At 36.6% G+C, this 23,767-nt stretch overlaps 4 protein-coding genes across 5 annotated transcripts in view; all 4 read left to right on the top strand.

Moving 5' to 3' along the window:
* The window catches only part of LOC114515890 (sushi, von Willebrand factor type A, EGF and pentraxin domain-containing protein 1-like), a 36,494-nt gene extending 32,538 nt beyond the window's left edge, over nt 1–3,956 (top strand). Inside the window, exons 7-12 of the mRNA XM_028535209.1 lie at nt 1,558–1,800; nt 1,873–1,989; nt 2,083–2,199; nt 2,288–2,404; nt 2,673–3,059; nt 3,533–3,956. Coding sequence (XP_028391010.1) covers nt 1,558–1,800; nt 1,873–1,989; nt 2,083–2,199; nt 2,288–2,404; nt 2,673–3,059; nt 3,533–3,798 — 1,247 coding nt within the window. The 3' untranslated portion in view covers nt 3,799–3,956. The remainder of the gene's footprint in view (nt 1–1,557; nt 1,801–1,872; nt 1,990–2,082; nt 2,200–2,287; nt 2,405–2,672; nt 3,060–3,532) is intronic.
* A 442-nt stretch (nt 3,957–4,398) lies between these two features.
* LOC114516185 lies at nt 4,399–10,956 on the top strand. 2 transcript variants are annotated; one of them, XM_028535587.1, is made up of 14 exons: nt 4,399–4,669; nt 5,685–5,760; nt 6,276–6,423; nt 6,512–6,633; nt 6,744–6,952; nt 7,035–7,227; nt 7,342–7,436; nt 7,572–7,644; nt 7,895–8,119; nt 8,302–8,340; nt 8,488–8,622; nt 8,910–8,997; nt 9,099–9,497; nt 10,586–10,956. In XM_028535587.1, exons 2-14 carry the CDS (start codon nt 5,695–5,697, stop codon nt 10,849–10,851), a joined length of 2,058 nt encoding a protein of 685 aa, XP_028391388.1. In that variant the 5' UTR covers nt 4,399–4,669; nt 5,685–5,694; the 3' UTR covers nt 10,852–10,956. The 2 variants fall into 2 exon arrangements, with proteins under 2 accessions (XP_028391388.1, XP_028391386.1); XM_028535585.1 differs by having other exon boundaries at nt 4,400–4,669; nt 5,685–5,766.
* Nucleotides 10,957–11,596: 640 nt separating this feature from the next.
* LOC114516186 lies at nt 11,597–19,527 on the top strand. Its single transcript, XM_028535588.1, has 14 exons — nt 11,597–11,703; nt 12,683–12,764; nt 12,837–12,984; nt 13,073–13,194; nt 13,305–13,513; nt 13,603–13,795; nt 13,918–14,012; nt 14,150–14,222; nt 14,472–14,696; nt 14,879–14,917; nt 15,067–15,201; nt 15,489–15,576; nt 15,678–16,076; nt 18,884–19,527. Exons 2-14 carry the CDS (start codon nt 12,693–12,695, stop codon nt 19,141–19,143), a joined length of 2,058 nt encoding a protein of 685 aa, XP_028391389.1. The 5' UTR covers nt 11,597–11,703; nt 12,683–12,692; the 3' UTR covers nt 19,144–19,527.
* A 252-nt stretch (nt 19,528–19,779) lies between these two features.
* Nucleotides 19,780–23,527, top strand: LOC114516184 (protein P54-like). The gene is made up of 5 exons (XM_028535584.1): nt 19,780–19,894; nt 20,294–20,385; nt 20,554–21,906; nt 22,047–22,286; nt 22,541–23,527. Exons 2-5 carry the CDS (start codon nt 20,328–20,330, stop codon nt 23,053–23,055), a joined length of 2,166 nt encoding a protein of 721 aa, XP_028391385.1. The 5' UTR covers nt 19,780–19,894; nt 20,294–20,327; the 3' UTR covers nt 23,056–23,527.
* Nucleotides 23,528–23,767: the final 240 nt, after the last annotated feature.

Below are 23,767 nucleotides of genomic sequence, written 5' to 3'. Positions count from 1 at the left end.
TGCTGACTCCTTCGCAGTTCCTAAATAAGACACATATTACTGATATTTAAAGTTCGGTGGCTAGGAAAAATTCTTAATGTTTACTCGCAGGCTATGCCGACGCGGCCATTATAACTTCTCGTTCGCGTATCATCAAAGCGACTGGGGACAAGTCAGATTATCCCCGATTCCAGGATCGTCACTTGAATAAATGCGTTTTTTGCTGATCACTAAGCAGGTGTATCCGTGTATGCATGTTAACAAAAATTGATATCCCAATATACCGCGCTTCCGGGTAGCAAAATTTACGTGCCCTGTAGAAATTTATATATAGCGTATGTTGTGTCCTAAAGTTAAGCTAGCCGCTATTATAAGTGCAACAAGATAATATGGAATCATACAAATAATTTTAGATCTATATTGACTTTCACGGTACTAGACAAATACAGGTATGGGTGCTATATTGTATTGCAATTGTTTATGCACGATCAAACAGGATATCGAAATTTTCAGAACAGTGATATCTCTTTCTGCTTTTACACCAATATACATGCATAGACGTCAAGGCGACTAGAGGAGTGCTTTCACGACATGAGTTTATCGGATATGATGTATATACATCAAGACAATGATGTTAATATTGTAAATCATGGGTTTATCGGCTGTATGCTTCTTATATGACTTAATTCACAGTAAACAAATAAGGATAAGGGTATTGTAAGTGTAATTTGATACGCAAGAACAGAAGATCGAAATATTCAGAACAGGGATACCATTTCATTCTGCTTTTACACAATTACACAAATTATGCATATAGATGAAGGGGACGAACCTTTATTGTTCAGTCCACAGGCATGAGTTTATCGGCTATAATATGGTTTAACTCATATGACTGTGACGGTAAACTAATAAGGTATGAACTCTGGACTATAGCCGTAGGTATTCAATACTATTTTCGGCGCAAAACATCACCGCAATTAAACACTTAATTGGGGGACAGTCAGCTAACTCCATCTAAAAAACTAGGGGGTATAAAAAAGGGGATGTAAAAAAAGGGGATCTAAAATAGGGGATCTAAATTTATACATCATCAATTGCTGTTACTCGCAACCTTCGTTCGGCACTACGATTGAGATCCACATACAATCTAGTCTTATCAGTTTTATTGTTGTTTTATTAAACAAATTTAAATTGATTAAATTATATATTTGTTTCATTGATGTTTACATATCAAAGTTTGCCTTAGGTATTATTAATCAACTACATGCGACTGGTTCTTCATTTTTTTTGTTAAATTATGTATCTTTGGAAGCAATTTTTCCTTCGGATAAGAACTTCCAGTATGGTGAATGTACGCTTGAAATAATGATTTATTTGTTTTGGCTCATGCAGAAAAAAAGATATGCCGGAAACGCAAACTGAGATATAAATAGTGAAGGCATGCAAGCCCGCCGGGGAAGAGCAAAGTTCATTTCCCCTGTGCACGCAGCTTTGGTATAAATTGACACGAGCTTGACTCTGTTCTCAGTCAGATTCTCAAGTTGATCGAGTTGGCTTCTACTTGGACGGATAATTGAGATCTTCGAGACCTAACAATGTTGAGAATTGCTCTGGTTGTGATTCTGTTCCAGGTTGTTCTGCAAACTGGTTGCACAGAAGCACTTTGCTGCGATGATATCAGATCTGATATAAAAAATCGTACCCTCGCTTACAACTTATTGTGTTCAAAACACGATCCACAGCTTGGATCATGCTGTCGTGTAATAGAACGGAACATTCGCAGGCGTAAATTGGCGCTCAGAATACTGTGTCCAAACAACGGTAACGTTGCGATCTTGTTTAGTTATGCTATGATTTGAAGATTAGCCGTATTTGAATTAAATTTACTTACAGAAACCGACCATTGTAAGTCAAACCCGTGCGGTCCTAACGCTATTTGTGTCAGTCACTCTAACCACTACACATGCACCTGTAAACCTGGTTACACTGGCCCAGGAACCAATTGTACAAGTAAGAGAAAATAGCAAACTTTCATATTATGTTACGATTTTAAAGATGTTTCTTTCTAATACAACTAAAACAACATTTGTTGTGTTATACCAGAGATCGACCCTTGCTCGTCCAATCCTTGCGGCTTCAATGCTATATGCACCAGCCATTCAACTTACTACACATGCACCTGTAAACCTGGTTATACTGGTCCAGGAACCAATTGTACAAGTAAGAGAAAATATCAAACTTTCAAGTTCTGTTACGATGATTTTGTTAATGTCTACAACAACTTATAACATTTGTTGTATTATTTCAGAGATCGACCCTTGCTCGTCCAATCCTTGCGATGTCAACGCTGTTTGTGTCAGTAACACTTACAACTACAAATGCACCTGTAAACCTGGTTATACTGGTCCAGGAACCAATTGTACAGGTGTGTGAAACTCTGTTTTATAAACAAGAGAATCTACAGGCAGGATGTCATAATTATTATTTACAATTGTAAAAACATTAGTTCGCTAGTTTTCGCTTTTGTTGCATCCCGATCAAAAAATAAACCCTGTGAACAGCATGGGTTGAATCAAAGAAACCCGCCTAGGATATCGCTGTGAAGGAAAACAGTTTGACTAAGGGAAAGACTTCAATGTTTTGTTATTGAAATGACTATTCTGATGTTTTGTAACATTTTTCCGTTTGCGCAGTTATTACCGGAAAAAGTTGTGCTGATCTCTATAAATTAGGAGTGAGGCAAGATGGCGTTTATACCATCAATCCTGATGGCCAGGGATCGTTCCAAGTCAGTTGTGATATGAGCAGAGACGGAGGTGGCTGGATCGTGTTTCAAAGAAGACAAGATGGAAGTCAAGATTTCTATCGTGGATGGTCAGACTATAAAGCTGGCTTTGGTGATCTTAACGGCGAGTTCTGGTTGGGCCTTGATAAAATACATCGTTTAACCAAATCTGGCCAGAATGTTCTGAGAGTGGATTTGATGAATTTCAATGGCACTGAAGCTTACGCTAAATATAGAAACTTTAGTGTGGCTGATGAATCAGACAAATACAGATTGACTATTGGCAAATATTCAGGTAAATCACACGCACGCTCTGCCTAAATTTAGATTCTCAGTTGTTGAACTTATCTGTACATACACGCGACGCTCAGAGACGGGACGAATCTCTTGTTTTCAGTGAAAATTAAATATTTAATTCATTATCTAATACTATATAATAATTTATTATAATGTCCTCACTACTACTCCACGGAAAACTTTGCTTGAGGGATATGAAAACTTCACAATTGATTCACAGTTATCACAGATATAACAAGCTATAACCAAAGCTATTCATAGTCAGTATGTTATATACTTTCGGTGTAACAGTGTTCTACAGTTCAAAGAGTTAAACTGAAAATATGAACTCGTTACTCTAAATATTAATTTAATATTATTTTCTACCCTTCAGCCTTCGCATTCGACGCACCGTCCTTAGAAAAGTTTAAAATAATATTTTTTGCTTTAAAATGTTATTTACGAAGACGTTTTTTACCTTATTCTTAAAAGGTGACGCTGGCGATTCTCTTGATTATCACAATCAAATGCAGTTCACTACCAAGGATAGCGACAATGATGCTCGGTGGAGTAGTAATTGTGCTAGCACACACAAAGGAGCTTGGTGGTACAACTACTGTTTTTATTCCAACCTCAATGGCCTGTACCAGGGTGCAGGTGGTTTTAATAGTGAAGGAATAATCTGGTATCATTGGAAAAATTCTTACCGACATTCTTTAAAAAGAACGGAGATGAAAATTCGTCCAAATTTGTTTTAAAATAAAGACGAGTTTTAGGAGAGACATAAACATATTTACGTCGAAGAAAATCAAGTCATTTCTGAATCGTTAGCAGAACAATGGGAATTTTTATTTTAGAAACTATAATGTTTTAGAAATAGTTAACCGGGAGCTATAATAAACTGAAAGATAAATTACACGTTTGAAACTGTTTTCTATTTTAAGTAGTTATGCTACGACTGACAACGGTAGGTTTCTTAAGTATTTCAGGCAAGAAATCTATATACAAGATAGATTCCCGTACAACCGGCGATTTTAAGGTGTATACGTCCCAAAGGTATTCAGAAACCAACTACAGATTCATGTTCGTCCAGCAATTTTCGCCATGTTTGCCCAAAAGTTAACAGTCCCAAATAGTCGGCAGTGCTCGTGCAATTTATGACAATTTATCGCGAGATAAAGTTTCAAAAAATGAGAGAAACGATCAAAATGTTCGTAAAATCAACGAAGAATCTTTGCAGGTATGAAGTGAACAACAATTGCATGAGCGTCAATATCTCGCCTTGAATGTTTGTAAATCAAATTCATTTAATACCACATGAAGTGCTTCGCTATGGTTTTGATGAAAATATCAAACAGGTTGAAATCAAGAGCATGTCAATCCTTTCCAATTTGCTCCTGCAAAAAACAGGCAAAATACATATATAGAAATGGAATTCACTGAAACATTATATCCGCAGATTGCGAGTATTATCTTTCAGAATGTCATATAGTTCAATTAGTTTCTTCAAGAGAGTCTTGAAAAATCACTCGAAGTCAGAACACAGAGCGCATGTGCAGTTTAGCTGACTAAACGTGCTCATTTTACAAGCTTTATTTTGGAATTTGTCGTCGTTCAATTTGATATCAGGTAAAATTATATACAGTTATGTCTTTTAAATTTGCGGCGCTAGCTCAAGGCAGCATGGAATTGTAGCTATAAGAAATTTTCTCGAGAATAAATTTTCTATTTACATGACGCAATGGCATTCGCATCTCTTCTAGAGCGTTCGTAAGGTATTCAAATATTGTGGCGTCACGGGAAACCACAGCTGTATTTATCTTGAAAATCTTTCCAGGATAAAAACTGCGTGTTAATAGTTGTACATGTATATGTGTTCGTAAGATTTATTGAAATGAAATAAACTACAAGGACCGCGATTATTGAAAATTATAAACGCAGATCTGGCGAGCATACTTGGACTAACTGCGTGATTTTTTCAAATCAAATGGAGCACATACCATTTAAAAAATAATATGCTTTAACGATTACGAAAGATAGCGTATGTACATTTACCAGAATGTTTGAGACGGGAAATTGCACGATTAATGCCTTCGACGTTACTTCATTTGCTAAAATTTCATGATACTGGTAGCATTTGTTGTCATTTTCCAAGTCGTGATGTCTACTTAAATTGTGGATATATATCGATGAAAAATCCGCGTACATCCGTTTCAGCCATAAATATAAAACATGGAGAATTCGTTTCGGAAAGGTCTTGCAACAATCACTGATATGTCAACACGTGTTAATAAAACAAATATTTCGCTAAGTACTTGCATGCATTTTTATCCCTAGAAATATTCGCGTATATTATATGAATTACTTATCGAAAAATGATAGCGTATGTTCTACTATATAAAGCTAGCCAAAGCAAGTTGCTAGCCTATATTGATGTAACCTGGAATCGTAAAAGGACAGATCTTTTTTATAAACTTTCCATGCATGTTCCTAACTACTTTCATTACTATTTTCAAAAAGGGCATTGTGTTCAGCAAGTTTTACGAACCAGTTTTACTTTGGGGACCAGCGTGCCAGGCATGCACTCAGTATGAACTTAGACTTATGCCTTACAATATATTATACGAACAACTTTCTCCTTTAGTGCGTCAAACATGTTTCACTTTACTCTGCTGGTCATCAATATCTTAATCTCGTGGATCTCATTTGTTTCACCTGAAGTAAAGGTCAGATTATTTAAATCCCATAGGCCCGTTTACACTTGTGATTTTTGCATCATCGCATCCATCAAAAGAAGAAAATCGCACATTAAATCATAAAAGTGCAAACGCGCCTGATAACAGTCTTGTTAAAACGTTGCCTATGTAACATTAAACTGTTTTTATTATATACACAATCGCCAGATATGAGGTATGCTGCAATTTCATTGGTTGGCTACTAGACAGATATTAGCTCATATCTGTCTAGTAGAGAAAGTAAACAAAATGGCTGAAAGATTTAGGGAGTTGAGTGAAATAGAAATCCAAGCTTTAGTTGATAATAGCACACCAAAATGCACCGAAAGGGCGACAAAGTTTGTGTATATAATAAAATATCAGCTCATATACGACTCGAGTTCGCAGAATAACTGTTAAGTGTCGAGTACATATACTCATGCATATAGGCGAAATTGGAAGTAGCTACTGAACGTCTTCTCGATCTATGCGAAATTAAAATTGTTTATATTTTGTTACAGAGTGTGGACATTCAAACAGGTTATGATCCTGGCTCGTGTAGCAAGAAGGAACGTGGTTCGTTAAAATTGATCAAAGATCGTTCAAACAATGATAAACTGTTAATTTGCAAGGAAGAAAATGGAGTTTATGCCTGGAAAACAACGGACGGTAATGCTTTCAGTGTTGTTTTTCTTAAAAGTTGCGGAATTCTGCATCAATATCTGCAAAAGTGAACATCCATTTTTATTGGTACTAGGTTCCAATCCCGCCGGAGAATATTTCAATCCCGGCTACGATTGCACGGACATTCTGAATAAGAATTTCGAGTCTAGAGACGGATTTTATTGGATAAATTTGAATCGAGGTGCTCCCAAGAGGGTTGGTGAATTTATTTGTCATTGGTCATATTTGGAACTCTTTGAATATTATAATGAGTTGAATGTCATCGGTGCTCGTGCGCGCTCTTAATTGTTTGTTTTTTACCGCAGGTTTATTGTGACATGACAACAGATGGAGGGGGATTTGCGCTGATTGGTAAACTCAACAGTTCTGTAACATGGAAAGTTCCATCCAAAAACACAACAGTTGATCCATTTGGTGAAGCTCAGTGGTCCAGTGATCTTGGCGACGCTCCAGTTCTTGACTTCAGAATACAAATATCGACAACGGAAAACATTGCCAAAGCAAATGCTCACTGGTAGTAATAGCAGAACTTAATTGTCTGTTGGAAATCTAAGATTATAAAATATCTTTACCAAAGTCAATCCTTATCTTTGCAGGTCCTACCGGCTGCAAAGTATTCGTCCTCTTAAAAACATCATGATTGTCAATCAGGGGGGTTGTGATGCAACATCACCAGGCATTGGTGACATCGCTTATGTCAAAGATCTCCGGACTGAGAAAATCGTCACGACAAAATTCCGTTGCTCGCAATTTGGAACATATCGTCATTTTTTCCTGAAGTCTGGATGGGTTGGTGTTCTTACATCTGTTATTTATTGTCCTGTTCGTTTGAACGCTTTGGTCGAATGCGTCGACTAAATATTTTCTGGCTTTGCTCCGGAAACATGCTATCTATTTTCTAAGGCGATGATGAACGAATGTTTTGAAAAACAATGTCCTCATGGTTTTGCTTTTCACCAAAAATTTCTTCTTCAAACTGACTCGTCAGGATCTTTCAGGTATGTATTAGCCGCTGAACACCATCACCTGAGATGAATGTAGAAGAGCGATATATAGAGTATAAAATGCTTTTCGACATACGTGCCACAGGGCAGTTTGTTTTAACGATTTTTTGTTTTTCTATATATCACCAGTTATAGTGTGGTTAGCGATACATCAGGAATCCGTCAAAATTCAACCGCATCCATCGGTTGTGACAAAGGAGTGGTAAGTTGATAGAAGTGATGTCATTCTAGACCAAAAGAAACGTCGACTAAAATTTCCTGGATCACCCGACAGCGACAAGGAAGGTGAACTTCATTGGAACAAGTCTAACGAAAACGTCCAAAAACCAAAACCAAAATCTCATCGGTATAGGCAGACAGGCGACGAGGAAATTAGAAAGTGTAAATAAGAATTCAAATTTCAAGTCCAGTAATGGATTGAAATAAATCCAAGGTGTCAATCTTAATTTTAGTGCTGCAGTTGTTTTAGTCCACCAGATAGCACAGAAGATCTCTGTGGCACCGATTGTAAGTCAAAACCTGGCGCAACAGTGACAAAGAATGTTTATTCATGGTTCTGGGTGAGGACATCTTTATCAAAGAAAGTTTGGAACGAATGCATGGAATATAAAGTTTCTGAAACTAACGGAGACGTGATCTGGTACAAGTTGGTTGGTCAAAACGCTGTTCCTAAGAGAGTAAGTCTGCCTATTTTAACCTCTTTTAAAGACCTTGCATTTCCGTACTTTTTGTAAACTCGGTATATCAGATACCTTAAAATAGCTGCCCATGCAAACATGAACTTTGCTTCCACGTCCTTGGTGAAGATAATCAACAGATATTAGTCGTTGGTCCTAATGTTATGGTCCTTTAAATTTAGGGTCGTTGTCCTCCAAACAATCCTCTTTTAAATGATGGGGTAGGTAATAACACTGGTAGATATTTCCTTTATGTTCTATTCAGCCATTTTAATTTAATTTTGAATAATTACTATATTTTTCTTAGAGCTTTCCAGTGTTTTGGATAATTTTATATACGTTAACTATTTTCCCATTTTTTGTCTTAGATTATAGTTGTTCCTGATAGTAAAACCGTTAATAAAATTCCAGCAGTTTCAGGAATACTAAAATTTCGAAAAGACAATCAAAAACTTTATGTAAGGTCAAATGAAAGATGGAATGCGATTGCTGAAGATAAAAAGGTAGTCATAATCTTTAGTGGCAGTTTTTATAATTCCAACATCATAACTTTGTTTAAGACTATGTTGAGTTTATGTATAGTCGAGCTATATATAAACTTAGCATAGTCGTAAACAATAATTGAAGTCCTTTATTTTAAAAAGTGCTTTTATTTGTACTAAAATCCAGAACACAATGAAGCAAAACTTCCAACAATTAAGAGTTAGCGTCATGATGTCAATGAATACCACAAAATGACGTGGTAACAGTGATAACATTTTAACATTAATCTTTTTTCGTTCTTATATAGGTAGACCAACTTAAAGCTACCTTTACTTCGGTGGTTGCAAATCTTACGGCCAATTTGAATGAATTGACACGGATTTTAGAAATGAAAGGTTTTATTCACTAAAATTATTACGCGTGTTTCAAATAATTCTACAGCGTAGCTATAGTGTACTCTTAGAACAAAACTCATCATAGGTTATCAATTCTCTAGACGCTTGTGTTCGAACTCGTGCAGCCAGTTGCGCCCATTATTATAAATGCGGAATGAGACAAGACGATGTTTATACGATCAATCCAGATGGCCTGGGATCGTTCCGAGTCTATTGTGATATGAATGAAGGTGGAGGTGGCTGGACCGTATTTCAAAGAAGACAAGATGGAAGTCACGATTTCTACCTTAGATGGTCAGACTATAAAGTTGGTTTTGGCGATCTTAACGGCGAGTTCTGGTTGGGCCTTGATAAAATGCATCGTTTGACCAAATCTGGTCAAAATGTTTTAAGAGTTGATTTGATGGATTTCAATGGCACTGAACGTTACGCTAAATATGAGACGTTTAGTGTGGCTGATGAATCAGACAAATACAGATTGAACATTGGAAGTTATTCAGGTATGTACCGGGTAGCGCAAAAAAAATTAACTTGTTTGATTGAGTATAACTTCAAAACTAACAGGCCTATTACACTGAAATAACTTTCTTTAGATCCGTGAATGTCTAACTTAAAATTTGGTATATACCATGGATGTGTATTTTGATATACAGTATTCTCCGAGATATCGGCGTTTTACTTTTAATACGTGTTTTTGAAAAGTGCAAAAATTAGTCAAAAATGGCATATTAAATAAGAAAAGATAATAATGTTCGTTTTTAACGTTTTGTTAGTGCAATAAATTATACTATCTAAATTATTCACTTGCTCATATTTAACAGTTATTCTGCGAACTCGAGTCGTATATGAGCTATCGGCCATATCCTGGCAATATACGACGAGAGTGAGCAGAATAACTGTTTTATTATATACACAAACAGTTGTCGCCTTTTCGGTGCATTTTGGTGTGCTATTATCAACTAAAGCTTGGATTTCTATTTCACTCAACTCCCCAAATCTTTCCGCCATTTTGTTTACTTTCTCTACTAGACAGATATGAGCTAATAGTGAACTTAAGCAAGTGACGTTTTTAACAACAGAAACGGCATGAGTAACGTCAAAAGACTGGGTCAAGGATTGTGATTGGTGGAAAACAAAAACTTTACTTCCGGTCAACGTACGTGTTGTCAAAAACGTCACTTGCTTAAGTTCACTAATATCTGTCTAGTAGCCAACCAATGAAATTGCAGCATACCTCATATCTGGCGCTTGTGTATATAATAATATTGATTATCTTGTATATGTTTACTATGAAAGCATGCAAAGCTAATCATAGCCACTACTCCATAATTTAGGCATAACAGTGCAGTTTAAAAAGTTTAAATATGAACTCGTTACCTTAAACTATTTTTACTGTTCGCATCGTCCACGTTCAAGTCTTTAGTAAAGATTATTTTCCATCCATTTTAACTTCCGTACAATAAAATCCTGAATTTTGTATATTATTTTTTCATGGCTTCGCCAGAACGAGGTTCTGAGGTTCTGTCGAGAAAATTTAAACGTATTTCTTTTTATTACTGAAAAATGCTTTTTACTATATTCTTAAAAGGTGACGCAGGTGATTCTCTTGCTGTTCACAATCAAATGCAGTTCACTACCAGGGATAGTGACAATGATGTTTGGAGCAGTGGTAATTGTGCTACGAGCCACAAAGGAGCTTGGTGGTACATCAGCTGTTGTAATTCCAACCTCAATGGCCCGTATCTGGGTGCAGGCAGTTTTAATAGCGAAGGAATAATCTGGTATCATTGGAAAAAATCTTACCGACATTCTTTAAAAAGATCGGAGATGAAAATTCGTCCAAATTTGTTTTAAAATAAAGACGAGTTTTAGGAGAGACATGAATCGTTAACAGAACAATGGGAATTTTTATTTTAGAAACTATAATGTTTTAGAAATAGTTAACCGGAGGCTATAATAAACTGAAAGATAAATTACACGTTTAAAACTGTTTTCTATTTTAAGTATAGTTATGCTACGACGGACAACGATAAGTTTCTATTCAAGAAATTCCAGTATTCCAGTCAAGAAATCTACATACAAGATAGATTCCCGTACAACCGGCGATTTTAAGGTGTATACGTCCCAAAGGTATTCAGAAACCAACTACAGATTCATGTTTGTCCAGCAAAAAATTGTTTCGCCATGTTTGCCGAAGCGTTAACAGTCCCAAATAGTCGGCAGTGCTCGTGCAATTTATGATAATTTATCGCAAGATAAAGTTTCAAAAAATGAGGAAAACGATCAAAATGCCCCTAAAATCAACGACGAATCTTGGCAGGTATAAACTGAACAACAATAAAACGTCAATATCTCGCCTTGAATGTTTGTAAATCAAATCTATTTAATACCACATGAGGTGCTTTGCTATGGTTTTGATAAAAATATCAAACAGGTTGAAATCAAGAGCATGTCAATCCTTTCCAATTTGCTTCTGCAAAAAAACAGGTAAAATACATATATAGAAATGGAATTCACTGAAACATTATATCTGCAGATCGCGAGTATTATCTTTCGGAGTGTCATATAGTTCAATTAGTTTCTTCAAGAGAGTCTTGAATAATCACTTGAAGTCAGAACACAGAGCACATGTGCAGTTTAGCTAACTAAACGTGCTCATTTTACAAGCTTTATTTTGAAATTTGTCGTCGTTCAATTTGATATCAGGTAAAATTATATACAGTTATGTCTTTTAAATTTGCGGCGCTAGCTCAAGGCAGCATAGAATTGTAGCTATAAGATATTTTCTCGAGAATAAATTTTCTATTTACATGACGCAATGGCATTCGCATCTCTTCTAGAGCGTTCGTAAGGTATTCAAATATTGTGGCGTCATGGGAAACCACAGCTGTATTTATCTTGAAAATCTTTCCAGGATATAAACTGCGTGTTAATACTTAATAGTTGTACAATAACATGTGTTCGTAGGATTTATTGAATTAAATGAAATAAACTACAAGGACCGCGATTATTGAAAATTATAAACGCAGATCTGGCGAGCATACTTGGACTAACTGCGTGATTTTTTAAAATCAAATGGAGCACATACCATTTAAAAAATAATATGCTTTAACGATTACGAAAGATGCGTGATTAATGCCTTCGACGTTACTTCATCTGCTAAAATTTCATGATATGGTAGCTTTCGTTGTCATTTTCCAAGTCGTGATCGAGATGTCTACTTAAATTGTGGATATATCGATGAAAAATCCGTGTACATCCGTGTCAGCCATAGATATAAAACATGGTCATGAAGAGTTCGTTTCGGAAAGGTCTTGCAACAATCGCTGATATGTCAACACGTATTAATAAAAGAAATATTTCGCTAAGTACTTGCATGCATTTTTATCCCTAGAAAAATTCGCGTATATTATATGAATTACTATCGAAAAATGATAGCGTATGTGCTACTATATAAAGCTAGCCAAAGCAAGTTGCTATATAGATGTAACCTGGAATCGTAAAAGGACAGATCTTTTTTATAAACTTTCCATGCATGTTCCTAACTACTTTCATTACTATTTTCAAAAAGGGCATTGTGTTCAGCAAGTTTTACGAACCAGTTTACGGACCAGCGTGTCAGGCACTCAGTATGAACCTGGACTTATGCCTTACAGTATACTATACAAACAACTTTCTCCTTTAGTGCGTCAAACATGTTTCACTTTACACTGCTGGTCATCAATATCTTAATCTCGTGGATCTCATTTGTTTCACCTGAAGTAAAGGTCAGATTATTTAAATCCCGTAATTGGAAGTAGCTACTGAACGTCTTCTCGATCTATTTGATTTTGTTACAGAGTGTGGACATTCAAACAGGTTATGATCCTGGCTCGTGTGGCAAGAAGGAACGTGGTTTGTTAAAATTGATCAAAGATCGTTCAAATAATGATAAACTGTTAATTTGCAAGGAAGAAAATGGAGTTTATGCCTGGAAAACAACGGACGGTAATGCTTTCAGTGTTGTTTTTCTTAAAAGTTGCGGAATTCTGCATCAATATCTGCAAAAGTGAACATCCATTTTTATTGGTACTAGGTTCCAATCCCGCCGGAGAATATTTCAATCCCGGCTACGATTGCACGGACATTCTGAATAAGAATTTCGAGTCTAGAGACGGATTTTATTGGATAAATTTGAATCGAGGTGCTCCCAAGAGGGTTGGTGAATTTATTTGTCATTGGTCATATTTGGAACTCTTTGAATATTATAATGAGTTGAATGTCATCGGTGCTCGTGCGCGCTCTTAATTGTTTGTTTTTTACCGCAGGTTTATTGTGACATGACAACAGACGGTGGGGGATTTGCGCTGATTGGTAAACTCAACAGTTCTGTAACATGGAAAGTTCCGTCCAAAAACACAACAGTTGATCCATTTGGTGAATCTCAGTGGTCCAGTGATCTCGGTGACGCTCCAGTTCTTGATTTCAGAATACAAGTGTCGACAACGGAGAACATCGCCAAAGCAAATGCTCACTGGTAGTAATAGCAGAACTTAATTGTCTGTTGGAAATCTAAGATTATAAAATATCTAAAATATCTACCAAAGTCAATCCCTATCTTTGCAGGTCCTACCGGCTGCAAAGTATTCGTCCTCTTAAAAATATCATGATTGTTAATCAGGGGGGTTGTGATGCAACATCACCCGGCATTGGTGACATCGCTTATGTCAAAGATCTCCGGACTGAGAAAATCGTCACGACAAAATTCCGTTGCTCGCAATTTGGAACATATCGTCATTTTTTCCTGAAGTCTGGATGGGTTGGTGTTCTTACATCTGTTATTTATTGTCCTGTTCGTTTGAACGCTTTGGTCGAATGCGTCGACTAAATATTTTCTGGCTTTCCTCCGGAAACATGCTATCTATTTTCATTCATTTTAAGGCGATGATGAACGAATGCTTTGAAAAACAATGTCCTCATGGTTTTGCTTTTCACCAAAAATTTCTTCTTCAAACTGACTCGTCAGGATCTTTCAGGTATGTAGCTATTAACTGCAGAACGCCAACACCTGAGATAAATGTAGAGGAGTGATATATAGACTATAAAATGTTTTTCGACATACGTGCCATAGGGCAGTTTGTTTTAACGATTTTTTATTTTTCTATATCACCAGTTACAGTGTGGTTAGCGATACATCAGGAATCCGTCAAAATTCAACCGCATCCATAGGTTGTGACAAAGGAGTGGTAAGTTGATAGAAGTGATGTCATTCTAGACCAAAAGAAACGTCGACTAAAATTTCCTGGATCACCCGACAAGGAAGGTTAACTTGATTGGAACAAGTCTAACGAAAACGTCCAAAAACCAAAACCAAAATCTCATCGGCATAGGCAGACAGGCGACGAGGAACTTAACTTAGGAAGTGTAAATAAGAATTCAAATATCAAGTCCAGTCATCAATTGAATTGAATCTAAGGTGTCAATCTTAATTTTAGTGCTGCAGTTGTTTTAGTCCACCAGGTAGCACAGAAGATCTCTGTGGCACCGATTGTAAGGCAAAACCTGGCGCAACATTGACAAAGAATGTTTATTCATGGTTCTGGGTGAGATCATCTTTTCCAAAGAAAGTTTGGAACAAATGCATGGATTATAAAGTTTCTGAAGCTGACGGAGACGAGGTCTGGTACAAGTTGGTTGGTCAAAACGCTGTTCCTAAGAGAGTAAGTCTGCCTATTTTAACCTCTTTTAAAGACCTTGCATTTCCGTACTTTTTGTAAATTCGGTAAATCAGATACCTCAAAATAGCTACCCATGCAAACATGAACTTTGCTTCCACGTCCTTGGTGAAGATAATCAACAGATATTAGTTGTTGGTCCTAATGTTATGGTCCTTTAAATTTAGGGTCGTTGTCCTCCAAACAATCCTCTTTTAAATGATGGGGTAGGTAATAACACTATGGTAGATATTTCCTTTATGTTCTATTCAGCCATTTTAATTTAATTTTAAATAATTACTATATTTTTCTTAGAGCTTTCCAGTGTTTTGGATGATTTTATATGCGTTTACTATTTTCCTATTTTTTGTCTTAGATTATAGTTGTTCCTGATAGTAAAACCGTTAATAAAATTCCAGCAGTTTCAGGAATACTAAAATTTCGAAAAGACAATCAAAAACTTTATGTAAGGTCAAATGAAAGATGGAATGCGATTGCTGAAGATAAAAAGGTAGTCATAATCTTTAGTGGCAGTTTTTTATATTTCCAACATCATAACTTTGTTTAGGACTATGTTACGTTTATATATAGTCGAGCTAGATATAAACTTAACACAGTCCTAAACAATAATTGAAGTCCTTATTTTAAAAAGTGCTCTTATTTGTACTAAAATCCAGAACACAATGAAGCAAAACTTCCAACAATTAAGAGTTAGCGTCATGATGTCAATGAATACCACAAAATGACGTGGTAACAGTGATAACATTTTAACATTAATCTTTTTTCGTTCTTATATAGGTGGACCAACTTAAAGCTACCTTTACTTCGGTGGTTGCAAATCTTACGGCCAATTTGAATGAATTGACACGGATTTTAGAAATGAAAGGTTTTATTCATTAAAATCAATACGCGCGTTTCAAATAATTCTACAGCGTAGCTATAGTGTACTCTTAGAACAAAACTCATCATAGGTTATTAATTCTCTAGAAGCTTGTATTCAAACTCATGCAGCCAGTTGCGCCCATTATTATAAATGCGGAATGAGACAAGACGATGTTTATACGATCAATCCAGATGGCATGGGATCGTTCCGAGTCTATTGTGATATGAACAGAGATGGGGGAGGCTGGACCGTGTTCCAAAGAAGACAAGATGGAAGTCAAGATTTCTTCCTTGGATGGTCAGAGTATAAAGCAGGCTTTGGTGATCTTAACGGCGAGTTCTGGTTGGGCCTTGATAAAATACATCGTTTGACCAAATCTGGTCAAAATGTTCTAAGAGTTGATTTGATGGATTTCAATGGCGCTGAACGTTACGCTAAATATGGAACGTTTAGTGTGGCTGATGAATCAGACAAATACAGATTGAACATTGGAAGTTATTCAGGTATGTACCGGGTGGCGCAAAAAAAAGTTAACTTGTTTGATTGAGTATAACTTCAAAACTAAGAGGCCTATTACACACTGAAATAACTTTCTTTAGATCCGTGAATGTCTAACTTAAAATTTGGTGTATACCATGGATGTGTATTTTGATACAGTATTCCCCGAGATATCGGCGTTTTACTTTTAATACGTGTTTTTGAAAAGTGTAAAAATTAGTCAAAAATGGCATATTAAATAAGAAAAGATAATAATGTTCCTTTTTAACGTTTTTCATGGTATGACTTCTTGAGCATTGTTAACTAACCTTGGCATAAATTCTGTGCAAACCCAAACTCGCTGTTGTATCGTTAAACGAGGTATATTAAAGGGTATTGGCAATAATTTTTTTTATTCTTGCTATCAGTTATATTCGACCTCCTGATTATGAATATGTGATTATTTTTTACCCAAACTGTTTTGTTCTCGAGTTATTTCATGATTAATATTCAATTCGTCCGCCATCTTGGACCGATTTTCAAAAAAATTATCTTTTGGTAACTTGACCCTTGTGACGTCAGGTGCAGGGGAGATCAAAACAACAAATATATTTTATACGCGCAAGTCGCGATGTCGTAGTTCTTGTAAGGGATTTCGCGCTTTTCAATCACTTAAATGAAAAATAGCCATGATAAACAAGTAGAAGAGGTATTGCCCTATCAATTTGAAACCGAACCAGGTTTGAAGCGAAGCAATATCATTGCGTAGAGTGACTCAGATGATAGTCAATCGTCTGATGAGGAAGTCGACCATGCGTTTTGGGCTAAAAATGCTTGTGTTTGGAGAGTCTGAATGCTATTGAATCATTACGTTGGCACGAAAAAACGTTGGAATACGATTTTCGGTAAACCGTATCCGTGATGATTGGTTCTTGCTAAAGACTTGCAACATTTGATGATCATGAAACTGCATGTTAATAGCAACAATCAACTTGAAAGAGTTAGTTACAATATCTAAATCTTTTAGTCTTACAATTGACGAAAACGTGATTTGGAAAAGGTCATATTGATGAAATTTATAAACAGTTTTACTGGTGACATCCTGAAATAGCGCTCTAACGCAAATAGGAATAAAGATATATAAGATACAGCTAGCAGCTAGAGTGCATCAAGTGTCAATTGAGCCACATTTTCCCCATTTTACTCCGTCTAGGATGGCATCGTTGAGCGATAAACTGCAAAAACTACAAAATAGTGCTGCATGGCCATGGGTTATAACAATCTCATCTAACTCTGTTTTTGCTTATTGTGGAACAGTTTGCCTGAATCTTTAAAATTATCTTCATTGCTTTCTATTTAGCGTTAGTTTTGACTCCCACACAGCAACCTGATAGATGCCTCATATGAGTCATGTTCTTTGCATGTTTACATAGGGCCAAGTATCCAATTGTATAACTTAATTTGTAGCGTATATACTGAAAAATGCTGTGCCTACAAGATGCACAAACAATAAAATTTCAGACAGTCTAGTAGAGTACCAAAATAATAAATTTGTATGTTTGTTGCGCATTAAATGACAACATGAACAAGCCCTGTGGAGGCTAATATTGTCATCTGATCTGGGTTGACCAAGTTGAAAATGTTGACACTTTAAATATATGTAGCTGATATGCTAATGTTCCTTGATGATGCCGGCTAAAATTTCGACTTCAATTCAACACTAGCGAAATAAATAGACGTTTAGTGAATAGTGAGAAAATATACATTGGTTTCCTGATCGTCGTGTGCGTAGAGATCAGTATACGAAATGTACAAATTAGACGAGCCGGCGTAATTGACATAGTAACAGCTATAATGATAATCAGCACTTTTACGACGGCGAAATAAACGTGTTTATTTTAAATTTACCATTAATACGTAGAGTAAGGTAGTAGCGCTTAGTTTTCTATCCAATTGAAAGAAAAAAATTGGTTTATCTGTTGGTTTCTGGTCAAAGTCATCTTAGAATGCGCTTGCACGCATACTATTGTAAATCTGCTCCCCTGCACCTGACGTCACAAATTTATTTTCGCATATATTAGCATATGAGTTTTTTTTCAAGATGGCGGATGGCTGTCAAATGCTTTCGGATATATCTAAGCAAATAAACGCACTGGACAAGTAAAAATAGGAAATTAAGTATTCCATAGATATGCTTAATTGATCGCAAGAATAAAAAAATTTATTGCCAATACCCTTTAAGAAAAGAACAAGCAGAATGCATGGAAATTGTTTGTTAAATTTGCGGGCTACCGAACGAATTTAACCCCCATGGGATGAAATATTTGGAACAAAGTCTAAACCAAAATAGCCAATTTTTGTTTTAACGCTTTCCAGCATGTCATAACATAGAAAAAAAGACCTTATCCATCTGTCAAATGTTTCTATTTAAATTTCATTGAAACAGACGAATACGTGCGATAAAATACTAGGATTTGTCAACTATTTAAATTATTCACTTGTTCATATTATTGATTATCTTGTATATGTTTACTATGAAAGCATGCAAAGCTAATCATAGCCACTACTCCATAATTTAGGCATAACAGTGCAGTTTCAAAAGTTTAAATATGAACTCGTTACCTTAAACTATTTTTACTGTTCGCATCGTCCACGTTCAAGTCTTTAGTAAAGATTATTTTCCATCCATTTTAACTTCCGTAGAATAAAATCCTGAATTTCGTATATTATTTTTTCATGGCTTCGCCAGAACGAGGTTCTGAGGTTCTGTCGAGAAAATTTAAACGTATTTCTTTTTATTACTGAAAAATGCTTTTTATTATTTTCTTAAAAGGTACCGCAGGTGATTCTCTTGATTTTCACAATCAAATGCAGTTCTCTACCAAGGATAGCGACAATGATGCTTATAGTAGTGGTAGTTGTGCTACGAACTGTAAAGGAGCTTGGTGGTACAACAGCTGTTATAAATCCAGCCTCAATGGCCCGTACCTGGGTGCAGGCAGTTTTAATAACAGAGGAATAATGTGGTACCATTGGAAAAATTCTTACCATTATTCTTTTAAAAGATCGGAGATGAAAATTCGTCCAAATTAGTTTCAAAATAAAGACGAGCTTTAGGAGAGACATAAACATATTTACGTCGAAGAAAATCAAGTCATTTCTGAATCGTTAACAGAACAATGTGAATTTTTATTTTAGAAACTATAATGTTTTATATAGAAATAGTTAACCGGAGGCTATAATAAACTGAAAAATAAATTACACGTTTGAAACTATTTACTCAGTATTTTAAGTAGTTACGCTACGACTGACAACGATAAGTTTCTTAAGTATCTCAGACAATAAATCTATATACAAGATAGAATTCCGCACAACCGGTGATTTTAAGGTGCACCGTAAAAGAACATTTAAAGCACCGTAAAAGAATCATATACGTCCCATGCATGGGTATTCAGAAACCAACTACAAATTCATGTTTGTCCTTAAATACTACCAAACTTTTTGGCAAAACTTCAATCATATAACAGCATGGAACAGTTAACTGTAGCCGAAAGAGCTTTCCTTGTTGAGACCTACTTAATTCAAAACACAAAGTTTGACTAATTGACTTGCCAATTGCGTTTTTTTTAGACACCCTGTATAAGGGAGCACCTTTCGCGTTGCGTAACCAGTGAAGCGTATTCAACACCAGCAAAAAATTGTTTCGCCATGTTTCCCGAAGCGTTAACAGACCCAAATAGTCGGCAGTGCTCCTGCAATTTTTGATAATTTATCGCGAGATAAAGTTTCTAAAAATGAGGAAAACGATCAAAATGTCCCTTAAATCAACGAAGAATCATAGCAGGTATGAAGTGAATAACAATTGAGCGTCAATATCTCGCCTTGAATGTTTGTAAATCAAATTTATTTAATACCACATGAAGTGCTTTGCTGTGGTTTTGATAAATATATCAAACAGGTTGAAGTCAAAAGCATGTCAATCCTTTCCAAATTGCTCTTGCAAAAAACAGAGGCTTGTTCTCGCTTGAAATGTCGAACATAAAATATTCCTTTCGAATTAGTTCAAATATATAACCAAGCGTAATAATAAAGACTAGCTGTTTTTACTGCACCACGGATTCAAGATACTTCGTAGTGATGTATAAGTAAATCATTTGTAGTTTGTTTTCTCTGAAAGCACCTTAGATAATTTCTATTTATTTAACTATATAACACAAGAATTGTAAAATCTATTTATTAACAGATGAAAGGGGGAAATACGCTCAGGAAAATACAAGATGATGCCAAAAGTCTTTCTTCTTCAGTTGATTTTATCTATTTTAGCCGTTTTTCAAGGTGAGCCACACAGTCACTATGATATTCACGCAATACTCGCCATAATAATGCAAAGACACTGTACACAAACACACTGTACATACACATAATGAGATGAAGATAAGATTCCTGTTCACATGACAGACCCTGAACCGTGCTTTATGAAAGCCAAACTTGTTTATTTTTTAGATGCAACTTGTAAAGTATCCACAGCACACTCAAAGGAACGGTCGACAATCGAGGAACGGTCGACAATCTTCGACTCTCGAGTTCTCAACAAGGTCAGAACGCTATTCACCCAGAGCGTTCAAACGTTGACCAGATCACCGACACAAACAGGACAGAAGAAATCAATCATCAGCACAGTCGATTCAGAAAAACCTCTTCATTTGAAAATTGATCCTCGTCAGTTTGGAAACGCTTTGCTCAATCAAGCAAACGAAAATGCCGCGAGAAAATCAGACATTTACATGAACAAAGCAATCGATGCAACCGCTTTAGGTGTCGCTGTTCTGAAACTTATCTTCGGTAAAGATGCTAAGATGGTTATGAAGGACACCAAGAGTGTGGACACGAAGGCTGATTTGAGGACGAAGGAAGCTCGCCCAAGAATCACATCGTGGACAGGTATAACTCAAAATGCTGACAGAAAAAGTTTGAATAAGAATAGGAAGTTTAGCTCGAAAGGCTCGGATGGAGTTGGGAAATTAAGCATGGATATTTTGGAGCTGGTTAAGAGTTTTCAACCTAGCAACAGTGGTGAAAAATCAACACAACATGGCGAAACGAAATCGGCAAAGGAGAATATGGCAAGTCAGGATAAGGAGGAATTCAGAGGAAGTGAAAGCAATCTGGAGAGATTGTTCTCGTTGTTAAAAGAAAGTACAACCGAAGAAGAAAAGGGAGATAAGAAATCTTGGGTTTTGTTAAAAGTTCCTTCAAAGCAACCACAAGATGAGCTAGGAATGTTGACAGATCCAGCGGCAACAGAAAGCGACAATAATGACAACGACTCAAAACACGAAGACACAAAAAAAGTGCAAGAAAACAAAGTTAAAAAGCATCACAAAAAGAAAGCAAAGTTATCGCATACAAAGCAAAGCAACAGAAGGCTGCTGACGAAGATTCAGCATCAGGTTAAACAACTTGCCCACCTCGTAAACAAACAAGATAGCCAGGGGAGAGAAACGTCTGCTCAAAAGCATCAGAAGTTACCTGAAACACCTCAGCAAAGTTACGAAGGAAAATCGTTCACGACTTTAAGACGAGTCGCTTCGAAAACATTGAAAAGTGAACCGCTACAAGAGGTGAATGCGGTGAAAACGGACACGACCAGCTACGAGAATAGCGTGAGGAATTTGCTTAAAGCGTTGGAGAACAGCGCTCATAAACATTCCATTAAGTCCGTGAGCCACGTGTCAAAATACGAGGATGAAGGGAGGAAAATGAAACCTCGACATCGTAAAATTGACTTGGTGCCTTTGAAGAATATGGAAGAGCAGGCTTCAAGTAAAGATCTCGTCAGTGGAGCAAACACTCCAGGTGAGTCAAGTCAGAGTCAGGGGGTGTTGGAATATTAAGAAGAATTTTCATTTAAACATTCTCTTCAAAACTCGTGTTCAATAAGATGATATGGGATTATATGACACGATGATAATTTTTCACGTATATTCCTTTTTAAGGTGGCGCCGTTGTTTCCCTTGATGCATTGCGTCAGCTTGGTTCGTTATTGGGTTTATCCTCTCCGAAACGTAACGAGAAGAGAATCTCTCCGTACACTGGAACAGAGGACACCCTTACGCTTGCAACACCGATGCCACCTACACCTACACCTACCCCCACAGTTCCTCCAGCGCCTGCCGTTGCACCCAGTGTACAATACAATACCAACCAACAGAATTCTCTCGCTCGGATCAGTGAACGTAAGTGGACATAACCACGCATGTCAGATTACCAGGACGAATGGAGAGTTTAGGTACAATTACAGTAGTTAGGGGATGAGAGGGGTTTCAGAGCAAGAGTGTAATCGATCCTAAGGAGGATTTTGCAGGATTAGGAGTTAGGACAAGCTGTAGGATTAAGATTGGATTTAGGATTGGATTTAGGATTACGATTGGATTTAGGATTAGTCTTCGTATATATGTGAAGAAATTAATTCGAGATTTTATCGGTTTAGAGCTGAAGATGTTCGCAGAGAGAGGGTTGCGCAGTCACAACGATTACAGAAAACTTCATCACGCCGAGCCTTTGAAATGGTCGGAAGATTTGGCGTCAGCCGCCGAGAAACTCGCCTACCAAGCGGCAAAAAGAGGCAGCGCAAGACGCTCGGAATTAGTCGAGAAAAAAGGCTATGGCGAAAACGTTGCTAAGATACCAAACATAGCGCTTGAAAACGCCGGTGAAGAAGCGACAAGACATTGGTACAACGAGAAACAGAATTTCACGTTCTCCGATCCTGTTGTGGATGAGGGCACCAAAGCCTTTACCCAAATCATTTGGAAGGGGACAGAGACCTTGGGTATGGGGGCAGCCAAGGACGACGACACGGGGGAACTTTACGTAGTAGCGTTGTATAATCCCAAAGGAAATGAACAAGAAACTTTGAGGGAAAACTTGGCTTCAGATGGCGAACAGCACAGCGATGTATACGCGAGTATTTTCAAGAAGAGTTTTCCTGCACGACACGTGTAGCCATGCATAGGTTGCTTTCGCCTGCTCAACCGTGCATGGTACTGCAGGGACTGGGGACAGTATAGGTTTCACACCAAGCATTTTATACCATGAATATAAGCGGTGATCAACATGAAGTACACTTTGAAAGTATTTTATATCAATGTACATAATAGTTCTGTACCGAGGAGGAACAATTACCAATAACCCATCCAGTAAACTATATGTAGATAGCTAAAGGCTGTGCCAAAACAATATATTTAGCTTACATTTAGGCTGAACCATTATATTGTCTTCGCATTGAGAGAAAGAACGACACTATAGAAAACCAGCTACCTTTAGGTTTTCTTCAAAATCGACGACGGTAAAGTGATAATGGCTGAACAATTTACGTTCATTCTGTTTTGTATTGAAATCGTAGAATATTATTATCATGGTAAAAAGTGTAATTAATTTTATTTAAATCCAATGTTAAATGAAGGCCCATGAACACTTTGCGATATGTTGTTTCTTACCCTGGCGTATGTCATCAAATGAACACTAGTTCAACCTTTATATTTTGAATTCATTTTTCACGATGACATGCCCTAGCTGTATCGCTTAAATAGATATGTAAGTATATAGGCAGTTAACACTTATTTCGATTAAGCAATCAAGAGTATATAGACTATTTCACACTATGAGAGACTGCCAAACTGAACTTTTGTTTTTAGGCGGTTTACTCGTCAAAACG

Source organism: Dendronephthya gigantea, unplaced genomic scaffold (genome assembly GCF_004324835.1).
Source record: "Dendronephthya gigantea isolate DGI-Jeju-01 unplaced genomic scaffold, DenGig_1.0 000005F, whole genome shotgun sequence".
Taxonomy (NCBI): domain Eukaryota; kingdom Metazoa; phylum Cnidaria; class Anthozoa; order Malacalcyonacea; family Nephtheidae; genus Dendronephthya; species Dendronephthya gigantea.
Note: the sequence above shows the minus strand (reverse complement) of the source record. Positions and strands in the feature narration are given on the sequence as shown.